Raw genomic sequence first — 23961 nt, forward strand, 5'->3', positions numbered from 1 at the left:
CTGGAGCCCCAGGAAGTCAGCTCACAGAGGACAGAGAAGCCAGCCCCAGGAAGAGAGGAACCCTGAGCCCAGAGAGAAGCAAGACCCTGGGAAAAAGGAACCCAGGAAGCCTGAACCCTTGCAGATGTCGACAGCCATCTTGCTCCAACACATGAAAATAGATGTTGGTGAGGGAAGTAACTTGTGCTTTATGGCCTGGTATCTGTAAGCTCCTACCCAAATAAATACCCTTTATAAAAACCAACTCATTTCTGGTATTTTGCATCAGCACCCCTTTTAAAAAGCAAAACAAAGCCTTTCAGAGAGCTCAGAGCCACTGAAAGTAAAAAGATGGTAATGCAGTATGTTGCCAAAGGGTCTCATTAATACAAGACATTTTTAAAGCCACAGGCCAGGTTTCTAAATGGAAAGCTTAAGTTATAAGTCAATATACTGACCAAAAATCATAATATCGTTAAAAATGACTTTAACTTCTCAAACATATTTCCACTTTCCAGTTTTCTCTCTACCATAGCGTGAGGACAACGTAAGTGCCATACCCATCAGGGCCCTGTGTCAGCCCTCTGCTGTGTGGCCACAGGTGTGCTACTCAAGCCTGGTCCAGTTGCCATAGAAACATGCTCACCTGAGTCATGGCGAGAGAACTGGAGACTGATGGATCAGCAGCGTCTGTCGCCCCTCGAGCAGTGATGCAGATAGGTCCTGCCCCTTAGACTTCACCTTTAGTGGGAATCTGTCAAAATGCATTGTTCCTTAGTCTTCATGACTTTCAGTAGTCCAAAGAACAAATCTTGCTGATCAAGCAGTGTGTGTCCATGAGGCTCTCCCCATCCCTAATATACTGTCATGATTTGCTGACAGGGCCTTTTATTGAATTTTTCTTCCCAAGTGGGTGTGAAAAGGAATTAGTTGCTTGATATTCTTAGTATTTCAGGAGTGAGATGCACACTCTTTGGTTTGACAATGCAACATTCGGCATTTTATACCATTTATTTTTATATGCTTAGAAAGGTGTTTATAGAAAACACTATGTAAATGTTGCTGAACCATCTGCAAAGGAGCCAAACTGCAATTTTTAAAAAGGAGCATCACATCCTGCAATAGCCCTTTCCCTTTTTTACTGTTTTTAAAGGAAAGGAACACAGCACGTCCCCATCCCTCGAGGGGTCACTGAGCAAAACAAAGAATAAAAGGCCTGATTTATGGACTTCAAATCGGTGATAAACCACAGCCACAGTGGAGATGAGAGAGAGCAGTGGTGACAGTTGACTGCAGGGAACCAGCTCTGTGGCGCCCCCTCCCGATGGACCTGGAAAAAACAGGAGAAAAGAGAGAAAGCATCCCGATGAGGTGGGAGCACGCTAAGCCCGAGGCAGCAGCCCTGAGAGACCCCCTGCCTGCAACAATCTGCACGTGTTCACAGTCCCAGCTAATTCACAGGGAAAGGCCAACCTAAAGGGCACTTCCTTCTCTGAAGCGTCTTCCCAGAGGCACAATGAAAGGAGGAAGGTCTTTCACTGATTTCCCTTGATTTCTGTCTTAAAGAGATCAGAAAATCAATCATTAAAAAATATACAGGGAAGCAGACTTGGCCCAGTGGTTAGGGCGGCCGCCTACCACATGGGAGGTCCGCGGTTCAAATCCCGGGCCTCCTTGACCCGTGTGGAGCTGGCCCGTGCGCAGTGCTGATGTGCGCAAGAAGTGCCGTGCCACGCAGGGGTGTCCCCATGTAGGGGAGCCCCACGCGCAAGGAGTGCGCCCCTCAAGGAGAGCCGCCCAGCGCAAAAGAAAGTGCAGCCTGCCCAGGAGTGGCGCCACACACATGGAGAGCTGACACAACAAGATCACACAACAAAATGACACAGATTCCCATGCCGCTAACAACAACAGAAGCAGACAAAGAACACACAGCAAATGGACACAGAGAACAGACAACTGGGGCGTGGGGGGGGGGGAGGGGAGAGAAATAAATAAAATAAATCTTTTAAAAATATATATATACAGTAGGGAAGTGGATGTGGCTCAACCAGTTGGGCACCTGCCTACCACACGGGAGGTCCTGGGTTTGGGTCCAGTGCCTCCTAAAGAAGACGAGCAGATGCCGCTTCCCCCTGCAGCGAGCTAGACGTTGCCTCCCGCTGCAAAGGGATAGATGCCATACCACCGCAGAGCAGAGGCCACAAGGCTGCAGAGGCTGCCTCTCCCCGCAGTGAACCGGACGCCGCCTCCGTCTAAACGAGCAGAGGCCACGAGCCAGCAGGCGCCACAGCCCACGGAGAGCAGACGCGGCTCAGGCCATTGGGCGCTCACCCCTCATCTGGAAGGTCCTGGGTTCGGTTCCCGATGCCTCCTGGAGAAGGCAAGCAAACAATGAGCAGACAGAAGAGAGAACCTTTTTTGGGGGGAGGGGGGAAGGGATAAATAAAGAAAAATAAAGTAAATAAATAAATTTTTAAAAAGATGTTGTCATACCTTGTACTCAACTTCTTTGAAACTCACCGAATTTGGTACTTGACGCATTTTGACGCTAATGCCCCGGTACTCGTTGTTTCTTTGGTACTCATCACACAAGCCAGAACTTGTGGTTGTTGGTTGCCCCATGACTCACTCCCCTTTCCAGTCGAAACAGAGGGTCCCATGTTCATCACGTGGAAGCTCTTGCCCTGTGCGCATCTCATTGTGGTCTCAGCCTCTGTGGTCCTTTTAATTTTGCGTTTTTTCCCTCATGATGGGTACTAAGAAAATGAGCAGCGATAGCGCTGAGTAGAAAAGGAAATTACTTCACACCATTGAGCAAAAAGGGAAATACTCAGTAACCACGAGTGCCGCATCCGCGTTCCTGGTCTTGCTGGGGAATGCGGTCTGCCTAGGGCAGCCGTCTCCACCATCGTAAAGGATACAGAAGCGATGGACAGGCTGATCTTGCGGAAGGGGTTAAAGCAGCAACAAAGCAGCGTCCCCAAACACTCCAGGAAGTTGAAAAGCTGCTATAGATAGGGCAAAGGAGAAGCGGGAGCAGGCAGCAGTGTGTGGGAAGCCATGATACGCGAAAATGCCAAAGTGTTGCATCCCCATCTTTTGAAACGCAAACTGGAACCGAGTAGTGAGAGTGTTGAAGTTTTTAAAGCCAGCCAGCCTGGCTTAATAATTTTAAAAAGAGGAACAGCATCCATAGTGTCGTGAGGCGTGGCGAGGGAGTGAGTTCTAATCCTGGAGACAGCCAAAGTAGATAAAGCCCCAGGTACTGGTGCTCCTGAGGGCTGCGGGGACACACAGGTCCTCTGGTCATGGCAGGTGGCTCTGGACTTCAGTGCCCCGCCAGTGGGCTCTACTTCAGTATTTGTGCCCCGAGTGTGATGGAGCTGGACTCAGAAGTGACCTCTCTACACATGCCTCTTCTGTCACTTTTACTGAACCTGTGGTTGGTGCTGGGGTTGGTGTATACTCAGGAGACTTCAATCTCTGGACTGTCCATGTGCCAGCTGGGCCCTGAGCCTCAGCAGAATTGCAGCTCCTACTCTCCAGTTTGTTGGACTTGCACAGGTCAGCTAACAGGAAGGTGAAGATGGTCAACCACCACACCAGGGAACCGAGAGAACCTACTACTGCAAGCAGGAGAATCGCATCCATAGCCATGGGGGATCTAAGCTCCTTCTCAATTTAGACATGGAGTGGACATCACCAACCCAGGGTCCACAGGAGGGAGGAATATAATATGGATTGGAGTGGACTTGCTGGTATTGTATTATAGAGCTGGTGTGACTCTAGAACTGGTGTGACTCTAGCAGTGGAAGAAATTGTAGCATTGATGTGGGAACAGTGGCCACGGGAGTTGCTGAGGGCAGGGAGAGGGAAGAAGAGGTGAAATGTGAGGACTTTTTTGGGACTTGGAGTTGTCCTGAAGGATATTGCAGGGACAGATGCAGGACATTATATACCCTGCCATAACCCACTGAATAGACTGGGAGAGAGTGTAAACTACAATGTAAGCTATAATCCATGCGGTGCAGCAGTGCTCCAAAATGTATTCACCAGGTACAGTGAATGTGCCACAATGATGAAAGAGATGGTTGATGTGGGAAGAGTGGGGTGAGGGGGGTGGGGGGTATATGGGGACCTCATATTTTTTAATGTAACATTTTTTTGTGACCTATATATCTTTAAAAAAGAGAGAGAGGCCTAAAAAGGTATTTAAAAAAAATAGACCACTGATGAATTCATTGGTGAATTTCAAGACTTCGTAGAGGCTGAGGGTTTTATTCTCCACCAAGTTTTTAACTGTGATGAGACCGGAGTTTTTTGGATAAAAAGCCCAGTAGGACCTCCATCACAAAAGAGAAGGTGTTACCAGGCACAAACGAATGAGGATAGGCTCGCTTTATTGCTCCGTGGAATGCTATCAGGGCCTTACAACTCAAGCCTCTCCTAGTGTGTCATGGTGAAACCCGCGAGTTTTCAAGAAGCGTGAAGTCATGGAAAGAAACTCCATGTGATGTGGAGCGCGAGCAGCAGAGCTTGGGTCATGAGGCAGTTTTTCCCCAAGTTGCCCACCCTCCTGCCTTGGAGGATGCCTCACTGGGGGGGCTCATCTTCATCACTGTAAGGTTCCAGCCCCCAGCACTAACTACTCCTCCAGCCCATGGACCAGCAGGTCGCTTCCAACTTCAAAAAGTTGTACCCCAAGGCGCTTTTCCAGAGGTGCCTTGAGCTCACCGCTGACACCCAGTTGACTCCCACAGAATTCTGGAAGGAGCATTTCAGTATCCTGCACTGCCTTAACCTTACTGATAAGGCCGGAAACCAAGTCTCTAATAGGACAGTGAACTTGGCTGGAAGAACCTGTGGCCAAAAGCTGTGCTCAGAGAGACTGGGAAGGGCTTGAGGCTGGCCCAAGCCCGCAGGTGCAGAGGGGCAGCTGTACAGGAGGCTGTGTCTTTGGGCCAGTCCAGGGCCTGGAGGCCGGTGCTGTGATGGTGAGGAGTTAGAGGAGGAACCTGGGAAGAGTCAGCACTGAGGAGCTGCAGGACGAGAGAAGGGCAGTGACGAGAGGTGCCTAAGAGAGTTCCTCAGGTGAGGAGGAGGTGAGGGAGGGCGCCCCCAGATCCTTGATAAAGAAGTGGGTGCAAAATGGGCGGGAGTTCACACCTTTGTGCAGAAGGACCATCCGGACAAGGCTCTGACCAGCAGAAAGTGAATTTATTGAATGAGCAAACATTTCACACTTCTGAGGAGTTCTGGAAAGAAGACAGAAGCAGTCCTCACTGGATATGTTTTTAGTGAAGGCGATAAAGAGTGTGTCAGAGCCTGGAGTGCAAGTTGAAAAAAGGCAGAAAAGAGAAAGAACAGCTGAAGTGCAAGTGCCTGATGTTCAATTGAGGGGACCCTCCTTCCACGCAGCTCTCCACGCGGCCTCCCTCCTCACCACTCCCTCCCTCCATCCCATTAGGCCACAGACTCTTCTCAATGCAGGTAAAGTCAAGATTTTATTTAATTTAATCTAAGTATTAATTTTTAGGTTTATTTCTCATGTAAAGTAATGATATACAACCCTATCTTTTTATATATTGCCTTAAAAATGTGCATTTTCTGTGGTTTGGGAACACATTAAATTTATTTACATCATTCCTTATGGGAAAAATTTGTTGGGTACTTATCATTTTTGGTACTTATCATACCTCCAATTAATGACAAGTACCAAGGTACCACTGTACCTGGACAGTGCAACTCCAGAAGTTTCTCAGTGTATTTGTAAGCATGAATGCATTCCCAAGAGATTCCTTAGTGCTAACCAGTGGGTCCCCTGCTAGACTTCTCCCTAAATTTTTGTTTCTTAATAGAGAGAGCATCAGGTCATTAGAAATAGATGATTTTTTAACTCAAAGCTTAACATGCAAATCCCATTTAGGTGTGTTTGAAGTGTCCTTAATTATATTAATTGGTAAGTTCTCCTGTTTTGGTTGTTTCCAGTGATAACTACCCTGTGCCATGTCTTCCTTATGATGATAAATCCCTTTGAAGTTTGCAGATCAGCTGATCTTGGCCCAATAAACTTGATTATAAAGGTTCTAGGTATTATTGAAGGTAGTAATAGTATACAGCATTTAATTGTGTCGCTAATTGCCAAAAATTATGTATGTTTCAAAAAGTATATATAATGTGCATTTTTTGGTTATGGATATTTACTTTTTAAATGTTGTGGCTCTGTTATACTGATGGTGCTGTTCCTTGAATTGTGATGCACGGTAGAGGAGGCCATGACCCAGAACGCACAGCCAAGTGTCTCTTGGTGTCTGGTTGCTGGAAAGAGCAAGGAGTGAGTGGGAACTCTAGACTGGAATTCCAGAATGGGCGCTGCCTGAGAACAATGTGCTACTTCAGTTTTCCACTATGTGGGCCTTGCTTGCTTTTTTTATTAGTGACACAATGAGCCTGGACCAGCTCTTTGCTTCCAATACACTTTTTGTCTCTTTTTAATACCTACATGTCAGCTGTCATGGATTGGAACATATCCCAGGCTGGTTGTCCATCACCTTAGGTACATTCTGGGAAGCCAGAGAATTCGATGAATTTTAGCATGAGCCTAAGAAAGCTACACGTTTTTTAAAAAGAGTGTTTAATGCATTTCCAATCGACATCTTCACAATTTATCCATGACCACATTATCTGGGGTGGTTTGTCTTCGTTAATGCATAAATGCGGGTTTGTGGTCTCATCAGCTCTTGCTTCTCTCCATGCAATGCTCAACTCTTTTTCTTTAGTCCTAACCGATCGCAGACGGTGGTGTCTCCAGCCTAGTGTCCTTCATCAGCATCTCCACTACTGAAGTTTAACATTTCTTTTAATTACAGTCCCCGTCTGCAGCTGCCAAGCCCCCGGCATGGCGTCTCGTCCTCTGTGAGCTTTCCAGTCACCGTTTCAGTTCACACCCACTCTACCCTCCAGGTGACTTGTGGTGGTGACAGCCCAGCTGGTATCTTCACTTACTGATCCCCTCCACGCATAGCTCTTCTACCTACTCTTGCTGCCAGATGACTATTAGAGAAGGCACAGTTTCATCACATGTCACTTGACTAGTCAAAACCCCATGTTCCTTTTTTTAAAAATAACTTTTTTCCTCTTCTCCTCCTCCACCCCCTCCCTGCTGTTTTTGCTGTCTGTGTCCATTCGCTGTGTGAGCTTCTGTATCTATATTTCTTTTTGTCTTCTCTTCTCATCTTTCTCCTCTAGGATTCACCAAGATTAGATCCTGGGGACTGAGGATATGGAGAGAGATTCTCTGTCACTTGTGCCACCTCGGTACCCGGTCTCTGCTGCGCTTCACCTTGACTCTCCCCCTCATCTCTCTTTTGTTGCATCATCATCTTGCAGCATGACTCACTTGTGCGGGCACTGGCTCACTGTGTGGGCACTGACTTGCCACACAGGCACTTGCGCGGGCACTCAGCTCACCATGCGGGCACTCACGTGGGCACTCAGCTCACCACACGTGCCCTTGGCTACCCTGTGGGCATCTGGCTCACCATGTGAGCACTGGCTCACTGCATGGGCACACTTTCTCTTCTTTTTTTTTTTTCACCAGGAGGCTCTGGGGATCGAACCCAGGTCCTCCCATATGGTAGGTGGAGGCCCTATTACTTAAGCCGTATCTGCTTCCCCCCATGTTCCTTCTAATCACTGAATTCACTCTGGCATCTAAGAGTCTCCATAAAAAATTCAACAGAAACTAATGTGCACATTCCTACTAGCAGAAGACATCGCAGCTGTCCTGCCAGAGTCCTCATGGGGTGTCTCTCTTCCTATCCCCAGAACACCTGGTTATGCAGGTCCCTCCCCTGGAACACCTGTACATCACTACCTGACAAGAGTCCGCAGTTCCTCCATGCACACTCCGTCTTTGAAGGCTGTTACTGATTTTTTCCATAACCTCTTTTGTACTTGTACTCATGTAACACTCCTAACTTTCACCATGTTTTCGTCTGCATTTTGCCTTCATCCATGAGTAATTGTGTTCTTGTCATACCACCATATGGATTATGATATGTTTGAGGACAAAGAGCATGTTTTATTCATCTCTGGTTTCTTGCAGCACATTGCAGCAAAGTAGTCACTTAATAAATGTCTAAAATTGGCTCCACAAAGCTGAGAGCCATGACATAGAATCCAACAAAGGAAAATTCAGATAGCTCTTAGGAAAAAAAAATCCAAAGTCATGCAGATAATTTCAATAAATATTTGGGTTCCAAATAAAAATGAATGCCTACAAAGTTTGTTACCTTAACCACATTTTTTAGAACCATCTTCTCACTCTATTGCTTAAATCTACATTTCCTGCTTCCAAACCTTGAGTGACTAGGCTAAAAACACCCAATTTAGCTGAAGGAAATGCTTCCCACTATCCTGAAATCCTGTGAAAATCACACAAAGAGAGCCAATTACCTCTAAGTATATTCTCTTCATTCATCAAAGCTAATTTTGGTATGTGTCAAGAATATTTTTTAAAAAGATCTTGCAGTGATGAAAGACAAAATATCTAAAAAATTTTTATTTCAATTTTAAAAAATTTTTGTATTTTATTTTTAAACTATTATTATTTCATTTTCTTAAAAACTTTATTTGGTTATTTTGTTGCCGTCATTTCTGGAGAGGTTTTAGATCACAGAAGGGTCACAGTTGCATCAAGGGAAGATCACTGGTGTGGGGTGTCAGTGATGGGGGATGTGTGGGGAGGGGTTCACCTCTAAGGCATATACATATGTTCAGGTGTTCATGGGGCATTGTCTTGATGGGTGGAGACCCATGCAATAATCAAGAGAATATTGAATTCCCACCCTGGGGAGTCTGGGTACAGTCTCTAATAGAATGACAAGAATCCCCTGAGCACAAGGGCAGTGCCTAGTGAAGGAAGACAGACCCTTATGTCAGGCTCTTGATATTGATGACTGTACTTATGAACCTTTTCTTATGAATTGAAACTTAGCTTAGTATTATATACTGCCTAAGAGTTACCTCCTGAAAGCCTCCTTGTTGCTCAAACGTGGCCTCTCTCTAAGCCAAACTCAGCGTATAAATGTATTACCTCCACCACCACCCCCCGCCCCCCCTGCATGGGACATGATTCCCAGGGATGAGACCCCTGGCGCCAACTAGCAAACCATCCAGGAAAAGATCTTGACCAAAAGGGGGGAATATTAAATTCAGGTGAATTTCTATGGCTGAGAAATTTCAAAGTGAGTCAGAAGTTCATCCAGAGGTTATGCTTGTGCATGTCTCAGCAGGATCTCTTTGTTCTGCCACAATGAACAGTGCCTCAAACAGTGGGGCTCCTAAAGGCTCTGGAGATATCCAGACACATTAAGGACAGACAAGCTCAGGAATTCAGCACCCTGTCAGTGGGCCTTTCTCTGGAATTTATGCTCCCCAGTGTAACAGAGTTAGTCTCATTTATAGTTTCCCTTCACAGGGCTCTTCTGCCCTTTTTATTTCAACCTATAGTTAACACTATACTTGTTAAATATGTTTCCCAGAGACTTAAATCTTTGGTCTGTTCATGTGCCAGTTGAGTCCTGAATCTCAGCAGTTGCAACACCTACTCTCCAGTTCACTGGACTCACCCAGGACAACTAAACATGGAAATGATGCTAGACAATACAGAACAGAGAGTGTCTGCAATTGCAAGCAAGATCGTTCCATCCATTCGCTCCATGGGACCTAGGACCCCACTCAATTAGAACGAAAGTGGACATCACCATCCCCAAATCCTCAAGACTGGGAATGAATAATGGACTAAAATAGACATTATTATTTTATTATAGACTTGTTATTCTGGCAATGGAAGAATTTGTATTATTGATATAAAGGCAGTGGCCACCAAAGGTTCTGAGAGGAGGCAGCGGGAAGAATAGGTGTGATATGGGGGCATTTTCAGAACATTGGAATTGCCCTGCATGACACTGCAATTACAGGTGCAGGTACATATTTCTACAAAATTGTGTGGGACAGAATGTAAACTATACTGTAAACTATAGTCCATGTTTAGTAGCAATGCCTCAATGTATGTTCATCAATTTTATTTTAAAAATTTATTTTTTATTTTATTTCTAACCCGCCCCCCGCCGCCAGTTGTCTGCTCTCTGTGTCCATTCGCTGTGTGTTCTTCTGTGTCCGCTTACATTCTTGTTAGCAGCACTTTTTTTGTTGCAAGGTTGCTGATCAGCTCTCTGTGTGTGCAGCTCCATTCCTAGGCAAGCTGTGCTTTTTTTGCACAGATGGCTCTCCGTTACAGAGCGCACGCCTTGAGCATGGGGCTCCCCTACCGGGGGACACCCCTGTGTGGCACTGGCACTCCTTGTGTGCCTCAGCACTGTGCATGGGCCAGCTTACCACACAGTTCAGGAGACCCTGGGTTTGAACCCTGGACCTCCCATGTGGTAGACAGACATTCTATCAGTTGAGCCAATTCCACTTCCCTGCATTCATTAATTTTAGCAAACGTGCCACACTAATGAAGGTTGTTGTTGATATGGTAAAGTGTGGGACAGGGTGGAGCATATGGTAATCCCCTATGTTTTTTATGTAACATTCATGTAATCTAAAGCTTCTTTAAAAATTAAAATCAAAAATTAAAAAAAATATTATTTAAGAATACAGTAAATCATATTGTCAAACAAAGGGGAAAAGTGGAAAGAAGATGGCAACTAACATTAACTAGTGATAGATACCTAAAATCTCTTATCTCATTTAATCTTCACAGTTACCCAGTGAGATCATTTTCACTTTACAAAATAAAAATCAGGGAAGGTGAAGGCCTCCGAGAAGACAAATTCCTCGTTCACTCAGGCTCCCTCTGCTCCCAGCCCAGGTGGGACCCCTGGTCTGTGTTCTTGTCAGGAAGGGGAAACAGCATCTAGGTTGGCAGCAGTTGCTAAGACAGGTCAACTCTGGATCGATAAGCCGGAGGGTGAGAGGATGACCCTGGGTCCCTCTACTCGTCACAATGTAGGGGCTGCCAGTGTGTGAGCAGGTTATGTCTATTTTCGCTTTTGATACTCAGGAGACAGTTGACTTCACTCTTTTTTATGTTCACAGCCAGAAAGGGCCGTTGGCTGGTATAATCTCACAGAACTAAAAATAATTTTGTCCTGTTATCATTTAGGTGTGGAAAAGAATGGGTTGGCAAAAACAATTAGCTATATATTAACTTAGTTCTAAACCTAGGCTATGGAAATTGTATTCCTTCCCCTGAAAGTTTTAGTAGATGTTTCTCTCTTTCTGCCAAACTATTTCAATTTTTAAAAAATTTTCCACAGAAGAATAAACCTGGGATTAGAATTTATAAGTATGATCTTTGATCTTTTGTATTTGTATTAAAAGTTTTACATTTTTATGAGAGAAGTTCTGCTAAAAGAAAGACAGACTGTGCCCATTTTAATAATAAAATGCAGTTTTCAGTTATTACTCATAATTTTCTGATTCTGTCCTCCTGAACTTTAATTTCATGTTAAGGAGGTTTAAAGTTAACCCATGATGTCAAGCTACTCTCTTTTGAGTATTTTTTATTGGCTTTTAAAAGGTTAAAACAGAATAGAGAAATGCTATAGAAACCCAAAATATGAAAATGAGTAGTTTAATTTCTTTTTATATTTAATTCAGAGTTTCCATTTAAATCATGGGAAATAGGTCTCCTCTGTGATATTGGTAGCAATAGCACCCAAGAAGCTGATGTGCAGCGTGCTGGAGGTTTTTCATTTACTTCACTTACATTTCAGGACATCTGAAAAGTTGCGTTTCCTTCCAGAGGTGCTGCCGCCTTGGACGAGAGCGGAGCTGTCTGATAGATGTCAGACACTTCCACCTGGCGGCCCCGTCGTACACTGCCCAAGCCCCGTTTGTTCAGGATGTTTTCATTTAGGTTGAAGAGGTATTTTAATGAATAGGAAATCCTGTTGGAAATCTGATCCTCAGTATTTCATGAAAACGTGAATGGCATTCCATGTAACTTGTGGCCATTGTTAGGAAGCTAAGCGTTGCCTCATCCTTCCCTAAAAGTCACTGATAACCACGAAATCACAAAACACAAAATCCAGTCTCATGGGCAGTGAAAATGCCATTTGGCTATTCTACTGAAGGGGGAAAGAAGAGATTATTTTTAATTGTTTGATTTTAAAAGTATATATTTCATAGCGATGTGTGCATATCCTTTTCAAAATTCCATCTTACTATCCTGATTAATTATTTAGAAAGGAGTAAGATCAAAATCCTTAATAAAATCCAAGACATTTTATCTTTTTAGCTTTCTCACAATTTAGCAAATTCATTTCTTTATCATAAAGATTAAATATATTTTCTTTCTTAAGAATCAAAACTGATGTTTATTCAACATCCATAAAATTAAGATTATAACTTTTTTCTAGCATATTTAGAGTTCTTATAAAATCTGCAAATATATAACTTTAGTATAATTTGTTATTTAACTCTGTATGGACTTATGTTAGTGTAATCTATTATTTAACTCAATTTGTATGGACTTTTTTTCAGCCACTAAACATCCTGTGTCTCTACTCTGCCCTCCAAAACTCTGCTCTGTGTTAACCTCCGTCTGCCCCCAGAGCATTCTGATCTATTCAAAATGATCATTGGGACTCATGTTATTTACTAATTTAATAAAATTATATACTGATGAACCTTATATTTGGACAGAATCTCTTTTTTGTTTGTTAAATCCAGCCATCTGATCAAAACAGGAATTACCTTCTGATATGTGTTTAGTTGAAACCAGCATTGGGACTTCATTATCTTAAAAGGTTACTAACCGTGTATTGTATATCCTGGTAAAACTCCTAACCTTGCTATGCCTATTTTAATGAAGACCTTTGTGTTTTTATACTGTTAGCTTTGCATCTTATCTAATTTTTATGTGTATGTAGGGTATCTTTTATTTTAATTTGACATTTCCCATCTCTGTCTCTTAGCATAGCTTCAAGGGATTTTCTGTGCCGTTAAACTATGATTAATTCTCTGTCCCTTCATATTAAAAGAACATTTCTCCCTCACTGTAAACTTATTCTAAGCTTTAAATGCCATGGCAGATTACCTATTTGCACTTTAGTTTGTGTTCATTCCTGTTTTTGATTTTCATGTGTAGCACCCTGTACCACTGTCCATTGTCTATTAAGAGGCCCACCTTGGGAAAATGAGAAAAAACTTATTCCAACTAAAATGACAATGAATTATTTTTCAGAAAGTAACAGGTCACTAAAACCAAAACCTGTCCCTTTTATTTTCAGAGGCGAGCTGCTGATAATTTGAGACGACATCATCAATATCAAGTGAGTTACACTTGCATTATTTCTTGAAATTTGTGTTAAAATGAAATACATTCCCATCCTCAGAACCGACTTGACTGAGAAGCCACGTTTACTCACTGCATACACCCCCTCCGTTGTTTTAAAATGCCTTAGGAGGTCATGAGGAACCTGGTGAAGCGCTACGTGGCCGCCATGATTAGAGACGCCAAGACGGAAGAAGGCCTTACGGAGGAGAACTTCAAGGTAACCGTCCATCTGCATTAGAGACCAGAGCAGCTGCAGGGGAGGGAGCCCAGAGCACCCATTTAAAACAGAGCTGGCAACTCAGCCCTGGAACCACTGTTCCTCTGCAAGCCTGCAAGTCTTCTGATATGTAAATTAAATCCCCATTGAATTGCAAAAACAAACACACGAAACAGCAAGTGGTTAAATTTCCTTTCAAAATAAAGTACTTTCAAACTTCTTAATCTAAAATATCAAGGGACCTATTTGGAGGCAGAGAAAATTCTGTTGCCTTGTGGCATTCTGACTTGCTGTTCCCAACAACACTCTCCTACATGAGCTGTATTTTTAAAAATTTCACCCTGATTTCCAAATCTGAAACACTAATAAACCAAAAGCTTACAACAACCACAACAACCACACACACAAAGAGCAAGGCTCCTCCACACTCTGCATGACTTTAGTTGCAGAGAATTTAAAGGCTGACTTTAATTGGAGCTTCAAAACTCAGTTTTTCTCCTTATGTTTGTTTTTTTAATTCTGTTAGAGGCGATAAGTAGAATATATGAAATATTATATGCTTGTATCACATAAATAAAAATAATATTCTCCATGAGCATTTAGAGATTTTGGAATAATGAATAAGGTCAATAAGATTTTACTGGAAAACAATAACAATAACAAAAAATCCTATAGGAGAACTTTAACAGAGAAAGCAACAGGTTGAACAAAGAGAATAAAGATAAGTAACCAGTCAAGTAAGTAGGTAGATAAATTGCAAAACTTAAAGCACCAACTGAAAGTTCACCAGGACCCAAAATCTGCTCTTCATCCACAAAGCATGTTGTTGGGCAAATCTGTGGAAACATCTCCACCCCTAATAGGATGGGAGGGATGTTTTCTCCACTTCTCCAGGCAACCACAGCTGCTTTCTGCCCTGGCTGAAACTAGATTTGATTATTGGACACCTCTGGGGCTCCATCCCTGGTCCTGGCAGAGCAGGAGGAGGGACAGTGCTGCCTTGCACTCTCTGGGCAACTGCAGTTGCTTTTGGCCTGCACAGAATAGACTGCAGGGCACACCAGGAGTTCCACTCCCACCTGTAAGGTCCAGTGCTTCAGTAGCCTACCTGGGCAACTGCTCTCAGTTTTGACCAGCACAGCTTAGTTTGCTGCCCACACCTGCATCTCCATCCTCATCCTAGGCAGGTGAGGAAGAGGCATGGAGCTTCTTCAGTCTCTCTGGGCAACTACAGATGGTCTTGGCCTGCACAGTTTGCCTTACTGCATACAGCTGTGGCTCTGACCCAATCCAGGCAAGGGAGAAAGGTGGAAGACACTTCATCAGTAGCATTAGCCTCCATGGCTTATAGTACCAACCATATCCTCAGCTCCTATTTTGCAACCATCAAGGGGAAAAGGGCAAGAAACAGATGAAAAAGAGCTTAGAAAATTCATATTGGCTAAACACAAGCCACTATAATGTTCCAAATTATGTTGAACCAAATATCAAAGAGGGCCTGTAGCACAAAGCCAATCAAATAAAAAGTCCTGGACTAAAGAGGGAAAAGGGGCTAAGAATAAATACATCTAGTAAATCAGATACTGAGACATCAACAAAAATTACAGTTCATACCAAGAAACAAGAAGATATGGTCCATTCAAAGAAACAAGAAAAGCCTGTAGATGACATAAAGAAGTTGTGACAACTAATCATAGATCTGAAACAAATCTCCTAAATAAATACAATGAGAAGGCTGAAGAGATTAAGGGTATCAAGAAGACACTGGTTGAGCAAAAAGAAGAATTTGAGGCACAAATAGAAAAATAACAGACCTTTTGGGAATGAAAGGCATGATAAATGAAATTTAAAATACCCTGGAGGCATAAAACAGCAGAATTGAAGAGGCAGAAGAAAGAACTAGTGATCTTGAAGACAGAACTTCTGAAAGTGAACATACAAAAGAATAGGCAAGAAAAGAGTGGAAAAAAATTAAACTGGTTCTCAGGGAACTAAATGACAGCAAGAGACATGCAGACATACATGTCATGGGGATCCCAAAAGGAGAAGGGTAAAGAGACATAAGGAATATATGAGGAAATAATGGTAAAAAGTGTCCAAGCCCTAGTGAAGGACATAGATATCTGTGTCTAAGAATCACAACATACACCTATCTGAATCAATCTGAATAGACCTATTCTGAAACACATATCAATCAGAATGTCAAATGCAAAAGATAAAGGGAGATTCCTGAGAGCAGCAAGAGAAAAGTGATGCATCACACACAAGGGATGCCCAATAAGATTAAGTGCTGATTTCTTATCAGAAACTATGGAGGCAAGAAAGCAATGCTATTTAAATTTCTTCAGGAGAAAAACTGCTAGCCAAGATTCTTATATCTGGCAAGATTTTCTTTCAAAACTGAGGGTGAGTTTAGAATATTCACAGATAAAAGGAAACTGAGAGAGTTTGTAACCAAGGGACTGGCTTTGCAGAAAATACTAAAGGGAGTGCTACAGCCTGAAAAGAAAAGACAGGAGAGAGAGACTTGCAAGAGAGTCTAGAAATGAAGATTTTACCAGTGAAAGTAACTAAGAGTTTAAAGAGAGTGGTGAAAATAAGATATGACAGATAAAACCTAATGGTCAAAATGGAGAAAGTAAGAACTGCCTTTACAGTAATAACATTGAATGCTAATGGATTAACTCCCCAATCAAAAGATAGAGACTATTCCCAAAGCAAGTATAAGGAATGAAATAACAAAGATCAACACAGAAATGAATGAAATCGGGATCAAAATTGGTTCTTGAGAAGATCAACAAAATTAAAAAACCTTTAGCTAGACTGATGAAGTAAAAAAGAGAGAAGATACATATAAATAAAATCAGAGATGAAAATGGGGACACTACTTCTGACTTCACAGAAATAAAAGAAATCATAAGAGAATACTATGAACAACTGTACACCAACAAACTAGACTATGTAGACAAATTACTACGAACATATAAACAACCTACACTAACCCTAGAAGAAATAGTAGACCTCAATAAACCCATCACAAGCAAAGAGATTGAAACTGTCATCAAATGACTCCCCCAAATGACAAGCTCAGAACCAGATGGCTTCACAGGTGAATTCTACCAAGCATTCAAAGATTTAATACCAATCTCACTCAGGCGCTTCCAAAAAATTGCACAGAAAGGAACACTACCAAACTCATTCTAGAAAGTCAAAATCACCCTAATACCAAAGCCACATAAAGATATTATGAAAAAAGAAAATTACAGACCCATTTCTCAAAAGAACACAGATGTAAAAATCCTCAACAAAATACTTGCTAATCAAATCCAACAACACATTAAAAGAACTATTCATCAGTATGGCAGTTTGAGATTATTTATGAATCCTCAAAAGAGAGATTATATTTGTAAACTTGTCTATTCCTCTGGGTGTGATTCCCCTTCATTGTATTAGATTCACCTGAGATGTCTTTGATTAAATTACCTGTTCAGAATAATGTTTTGAATCAACCAAGTCAGTAGGGATGACTCAGGGTTGAGTTCCCACCGCCTTGGTGGCCTGATATAAATGGACACTCACAGGGAGAGAGAGAACTTTGTCAGTTTTGATCCTGGAACTCCAGGGAGAGATGAACCGTTTGCTTGCTAGTTTGCATCTGAGCAGCTGAGGAAGCCTGGAAAGAAACAAGCCTTATGCCAGACTGCTGTAGGAAGCCCTGAGAGGGTAGCCCTATGCCTGCCTACAGCTGAGATCAGAAGAAGCTGGACCCGTGGAGCCTTAAGAGGAAGAAGGAAGGAGAAATCAGAGATCGCCTGCCATCTTGCTTCAACTTGTAGCAGCTGACTGTGGTGAGAAAGTACCTTTTATGATGCCTTGATTTGGACTCTTTAGACCTTGTAAATGTAAGCTTTTACCCCAAATAAATACCCTTTATAAAAGCCAACAGATTTCTGCTACTTTGCATCAGCACCCCTTTGGCTGACTAATGCAATCATGATCAAGTGGGTTTTTCCCAGGCATGGAAGGGTGGTTGAACCAAAAAAATTAGCATAGTACTACACATTAATAAATCAAAGAAGAAAACTCACATGACCATCTCGATTGACACAGAAAAGCATTTGACAAAATCCAGCAACCTTTCTTGATAAAACACATCCAAATCTAGGAATCAAAGGAAACTTTCCCAACATGATAAAGGGCATATAGGAAAAACCCACAGCTCACATTGTACTCAATGGCGAAAGGCTGAAAGCGTTCCCATTGAGATTGTGAACAAGACCAGGAAGCTGAGTCACTGCTGTTGCTCAATATAGTGCTAGAGTTTTTAGGTAGGGGAATCAGAGTGAAAAAAGAAATAAAAAAGGTCCAAATTGGAAAGGAATTTAAACCTTCACTATTCACAGTTGATATGATCCAATACCTAGAAAATGAAGAAAAATCTACAACAAAGCTACTAGAGCTAATCGACAAGTTTAGCAGAGTGACAGGATAAAAGATTAATACACAAAAATCAGTAGGGTTTCAATACACTAGTGGTTAGCAATCTGAGGAGAAAGTCAGGAAAAAATATCCCATTTGCCGTCATGACAAAAAGAATCAAATATTTAGGAAAAAATTTAACTAAGGGTATAAAGCACTTGTATTCAGAAAACTACGATGTGTTGCTTAAAAAAATCAGTGGAGACCTAAATAAATGGAAAAACAGGCTGTGTTCATGGATGGGAAGACTAATAATCCTTAAGATGTCAGTTCTACCCAAATTGATATAAAATTCAATGCAATCCTAATTAAAAATTCTACCAGCCTTTTCTAAAGAAATGGAAAATCCAACTATCAAATTTATGTGGAAGAGGAAGGGCCTGAATAGCCTATCTTAAGAAGGAAGAACAGGGAAGCAGATTTGGCCCAACAGTTAGGGTGTCCACCTACCACATGGGAGGTCCAGGGTTCAAACCCCTGACCCCCGTGATGAGCTGGCCCATGCGCAGTGCTGATGCATGCAAGGAGTGCTGTGCCACACAGGGGTGCCCCCCACGTAAGTGAGACCCATGCACAAGGAGTGCACCTTGTAAGGAGAGCCGCCCAGTGTGAAAAAAGTGCAGCCTGCCCAGGAATGGTGCCGCACACACGGAGAGCTGACGCAGCAAGATGATGCAACAAAAAGAAACACAGATTTCCGGGTGCCACTGACAAGAATACAAGCGGACACAGAAGAACACACAGCGAATGGACACAGAGAGCAGACAACTGGGGGGGGGGGGGGGAAGGGGAGAGAAATAAATAAAAAATAAATCTTTAAAAAAAAAAGGGAAGAACAAAGTTGGAGGACTCTCACTTCCAGACTTTAAATCATACTAGCTAGCTACAGCAGTAAAAACAGCATGATACTGGCTTAAAGATAGACATATAGACCAAAGGAATCAAATTGATGGTTCAGAAACAGACACACCTATGGTCAAGTGATTTTTGAAAAGTCTCTTAAGCCCATCCAGTTGGTGGGGGCTGGGAGAACTGGATATACATATCCAGAAGAAAGAAAGAGAGCCCCTATCTCATACCTTATACAAAAAACAGTAACTGAAAATGGTTGAAAGACCTAAATATAAAAGTGAAAATTGTAAAACTTCTAGAAGAAAATATAGGGAAATATCTTCAAGACCTGGTGGTAGGTGGGTTTTCTTAAACCTTGCACTAAAAGCACAACCAAAGAAAGAAAAATGGATAAATGGGACCTCCTCAAACTTGAACACTTTTGTGCTTCAAATAACTTTGTCAAGAAGGTGAAAAGGCAGCTCATCCAATTGGAGAAAATTTTCAGAAACCACATATTCAATAAGGGTTTGATTTTTATGATGTATAAAGAGATCATAGAACTAAACAGTAAAAGAGCAAGCAATCCAATTAAAAATGGGCAAAATACTTAAATGGACATTTCTCCCAAGAGGAAATACAAGTGACAGAAAAGCACACACACACAAATGTTCAATATCACTAGCTATTAGGGAAACGCAAATCAAAACTGCAATGAGATATTGTCTCAGCCCTCATAGAATAGCCTTTATTAAAAAATTAAAAAAAAACAAAACGAGTGCTCAGAAGAATGTGGAGAAATAGGAGCACTTTTTCTCTCTTGGTGGCAATGTAGAATGAAACATCTGTGGAAGATAGTTTGGTGGTTCCTCAGGAAGCTCAATATAGAGTGGCTGTATGCTCAGGCAAGCCTTCTCCTAGGAATATATCCAGAAGAATTGAAAACAGTGATATGAACAGACATCTACACACCAGTGTGCACAGCAACACTATTCACAATCTCTGAAAGATGGAAACAACCCAAGTGTCCATCAACTGGTAAATGGGTAAACATTATATATAAATATGTATATATATGATGGAATTCTGTGCTGCTGTAGGAAGAAATGATATTGAAACACATATGATAATATATATGAGGACATTATACTGAGAGAAATAAGCCAGACACAAAAGGCCACATATTGTGATATGGTCTCAATAATATGAACTAAATATGAAGAGTAAATACATGGAATTAAAACCTACACTAGGAGATAGGATGAGGACTGAGAAAGGATACTGATACTTAATGTGTGTATAATGTTCAATTAGTTGACTATAAAAATATGGAAATGGATGGAGTTGATGGTAACACATTATAGTGAGTATAACTAACATGGCTGCTTTGTAAATGGGATTGTGGCTGAAAGGGGTAGTGTAGGGATGTAAATGTCAATTGAAAGAAAGAATAATCTAGGGACTAAATAACATAGCGAACCTGGAAGTGGATGAAGATTGTGGTTAGTAATACAAATGCAAGAATTTTCTTCTATAAACTAGAGCAAATGTATGTCACTACTACAAGGTGGTAAGAATACAGTGATGCATGGGGAAAACATAATTAATGTAACTGATGGTTTATAGTCAACAGCAATATTGTAATATTCTTATATCAAAGTCAAAGAAGGTACTATATCAGTGCTAAGGGTCCATAATAGGGGGTATGGGATTGTTTTCTTTTTGACACAGGAAAACATTCAAAGATTCACTGAGCTGATGACCGCACAACTCAGTGATGAAAGTGAGAGTCCCTGAGTGTGCACCGTGGATAGAATGTGCAAGGCCTGGGACTGTGTAACACAGCGAACCATGTGGTGGAAGATGGACTGTAGCTAACAGCTCAGATATGAGAGTGCTCTCTCATGAACTATGACAAATGTGCCATACTAATACATAGTGTTAATAATAGGGGTGTACGTAAAAATACACCAGCGTATGCTGTCGACCATGGTTAGCTGTAATAACCTGATGGTATTCTTCCATAGTCCGTAACAAATGTTCCACAACCGTGTAAGGCGTTGGTAGAAGGGCGATGTATGGGAATTCTGCACATTATAAATGATTGTTTTGTAAGTTCACAACTTCTCTAATAAAAGAAATGAAAAAAAAAGATACTAAGTTAACAAGGGAGCTGTAGTTTCCAAATAGAACCATAGTAGAGTAGAACAGAGCCTTAGCTCTTAAAAATTAGTTAAAATAACTCAAACCCATAAAAGACATGAGCACACGGTGTTTCCTAATGTTTATTTCTTGAAGTCACAAACTAATTTTGTCATTTTAAATTACATTTAGGAACTAAAACAAGACATTTCAAGTTTCCGTTTTGAAGTTCTGGGATTACTAAGAGGAACCAAGCTTTCTACGATACAATCCGCTGGTGTGACCAAGGAGTCTTCTAATTCAGCAGACTCAGATGAAAAGAGTGACAATGAAGGCAGCTGTAAGGATAAGAAAAAGAATTTCAGCCTTTTTGACTTAACTACTCTGATTCATCCCCGATCAGCGGCAATCGCCGCAGAGAGACATAACATAAGCAATGGCTCTGCTCTGGTCGCGCAGGAGCTGCCGCGGGTGAAGCAGGGAAAGGTGAGCTTCGTGGCTGATATCAAAAACTTCGGGCTGTTTCACAGACGATCAAAACAAAACACTGCTCAGCCAAGTGCAAACCAGATCTTCTCTGTTTCTGAAAGAGTTGCTCGTCAGCAGGCCGAAGAACCACTGGCGAGAAGTATCCAGCTGGAGCCCCGAGGATTAGCTTCGAGGGGAGACCCAGGCATCCCTGGGCTCAGCGAGCAGTGTCTTCTGGTCGACCGTCGAGAGCGGAACCCGGACACGCTGGCTCCCCAGCTGGGCGGGGGCGTGTGCGCCTTCAAGTCGGAGAGGGTGGTGGTGGACGACACCATCCCCATCATCCCCAAGGAGAAGCGCGCGAGGGACGAGGAGGATTTACACCTCGCGGAAGCCGCCGCCCAGGAAGACTACGTGACGACAAGACTGTGACCCGTGAAGAGCGCAGAGTTGACAACACATTTACATATTTTCCATAGTGCTCTTGGGTGGGGGAAAACATTTAAAATTAAACTAGCCAGTGCTAACCTACACTTTATATAGCATTTATCAACTGTGCCCTAGTAACATGTCTAAATAAGGAAATGGCTATCAAAAACCCTTCTGTTTTGTAGCCTGCTTTTGCTTTCACCGTTTGTTTTACAATTTTTTTTTGTTAGACACATGCACCTTGTATTCTTGTACTCTTGCAATAACCCACAGAAAATTTTTAGCTATCTTTTTCAATTAAAACAAATGCAGTTTATTCCATGTAGTAGTTGACTCTGATAATAGATATTTTTATATGCAAAAACAATGTAGTTGAACTGTTAGAGCTTTTCATAATTTTTTAGGGTCTACAGAGATGGCTGCTTACCAAGGACTTTTCACACAGGCATAAAGATTTGATTAAAAAGTAATATGACCAAATTATTTCTTAAGAATGTGCAAGTAATTAGAATGTGCTGTTAAAACAAGCAAGCCTTCTTCTAATGGAGTGTGATCAACCCCCCTCTTAAGATGAATGTCAGGTATACTTTGTAGAATTTTAGGCTTTGTAGAATTTTAGTGCTGCTTTTCAGTGAGTAAAGAAATTTTAATGATTTTTTTAGTGACTTTTTTTTTTAAAGAAAGTTGCACCTCTAGTTTTTAAAAAAAATTTACCAATTTCAGGTCCAACTGCTTATTGGTATAAACATGAGCCTTTCTAGAAAAATGAATTTCAAAAGTGTAGCACGAGTTTCTCTGTGCCAGAGAGGAATAACAATATTAAATTAGAATACTTTAAACACCTTTAACAAAGCAACAAGATTGCATCCTCATAATGTACTGGAAAATGAATTCATTCAATCTAAACAATATTTTCAATCAGTGCAATACTGCTGTCAATTCAAAAGAAGTGCAAAAACCTACTTTCCCCTGGTGATTGGTATTTCTTTGAAAATAAAATCACTCAAAACTCACAAAGTTTTTCCAGTGCAAATATATTTTCCCTATAGAGTAAAATGAACATTCTAATTATTTGTTTCTTCTGTTGTTTTCAAAATAATTCAGCTTATAATGCATAAACTCATTTAACCACTAAAATGGAAGTTCTCTCACCTGATATAAAAACAGTACTGGTTGCACAAGGCCCCAGGTTCAATTCCTGGTATCTCCAAAGAGAAAAAAAGAAAAAGAAAAAACAGTACTGGCAACTACTTAAAGTTTAAACTATATACTTTCGTCTATTTAAGCCAGCATAAAAACAGAGTTGCTTCCTCAAGTAATTAGCATTTATTTCAAGTCAATAGAAAAAGATCGAGTTCATTTTATTTCAGAAATCACCTCCGTAGACTAGAGAAATTGTATGTGATTTAGCCCCGACCAAAAACTGCATAGTGTTAGGAAAGCCGGGTTCTGATCAGCATGCATCGAACATGACGTGAGAGTGACCACAGCAGTGACAGAAGTCGTTCGGTCACCTGTGCTGCGCGTGGGGCGCACACGCCCTGCGCCGGGCAGCCCTCGGACGGACTGGCTGCTGTTCTCCGCCTTCTGCACAGGCGGGCACTGAGCAGAGCCCTGGCCAGGTCAAGGTCACACCTTGTGACCGAGCCGCAGCGTGTCCCACGCACCGCCCTTCCCGCTGCGCTGCGCGCCCCTCCACCCACAGAGCCAGGCTCGCGCCCCTGAGGGGCTCTGTCATCGTTTCTGAAATTCTCCACTGTGAGAGAGAATGAGTTTGGTACTTTGTGCCCCTTCTTGGAAAGTAGGAGAAATGTACGAAATTAACCATGTGCTGCATTTGACTCTTGATACTCAGTTACGTCACAGATGACAGTAGATGTGAAAACATGGAATCAGAATTCAACCTGAGGTGTCAGATTTTACTTTTCAGGAAAGCTGGAGGCACAGAGCTCATTCCTATTTACTCCTAAACCTAATTTGTCCTGGGGATTTAGGGATGGGCTGGGTGGGTTTGTAGGAAACACAACCAGACTCGCCAACTGCTTGCTGCTTCTACGACACCTCT

General features: G+C 42.0%; 1 protein-coding gene across 2 annotated transcripts in view; it reads left to right on the forward strand.

Annotated features, from left to right (window-relative positions):
* TRPC4 (transient receptor potential cation channel subfamily C member 4) overlaps positions 1 to 22913 on the forward strand; it is a 202154-nt gene extending 179241 nt beyond the window's left edge. For both annotated transcript variants that reach the window (XM_058276920.1, XM_058276921.1), the window contains exons 9-11: positions 13284 to 13325; positions 13458 to 13547; positions 21192 to 22913. In XM_058276920.1, coding sequence (XP_058132903.1) covers positions 13284 to 13325; positions 13458 to 13547; positions 21192 to 21899 — 840 coding nt within the window. In that variant the 3' untranslated portion in view covers positions 21900 to 22913. The remainder of the gene's footprint in view (positions 1 to 13283; positions 13326 to 13457; positions 13548 to 21191) is intronic.
* The last annotated feature ends 1048 nt before the right edge of the window (positions 22914 to 23961 follow it).

This window comes from Dasypus novemcinctus, chromosome 15 (assembly GCF_030445035.2).
Source record: "Dasypus novemcinctus isolate mDasNov1 chromosome 15, mDasNov1.1.hap2, whole genome shotgun sequence".
Classification (NCBI taxonomy): domain Eukaryota; kingdom Metazoa; phylum Chordata; class Mammalia; order Cingulata; family Dasypodidae; genus Dasypus; species Dasypus novemcinctus.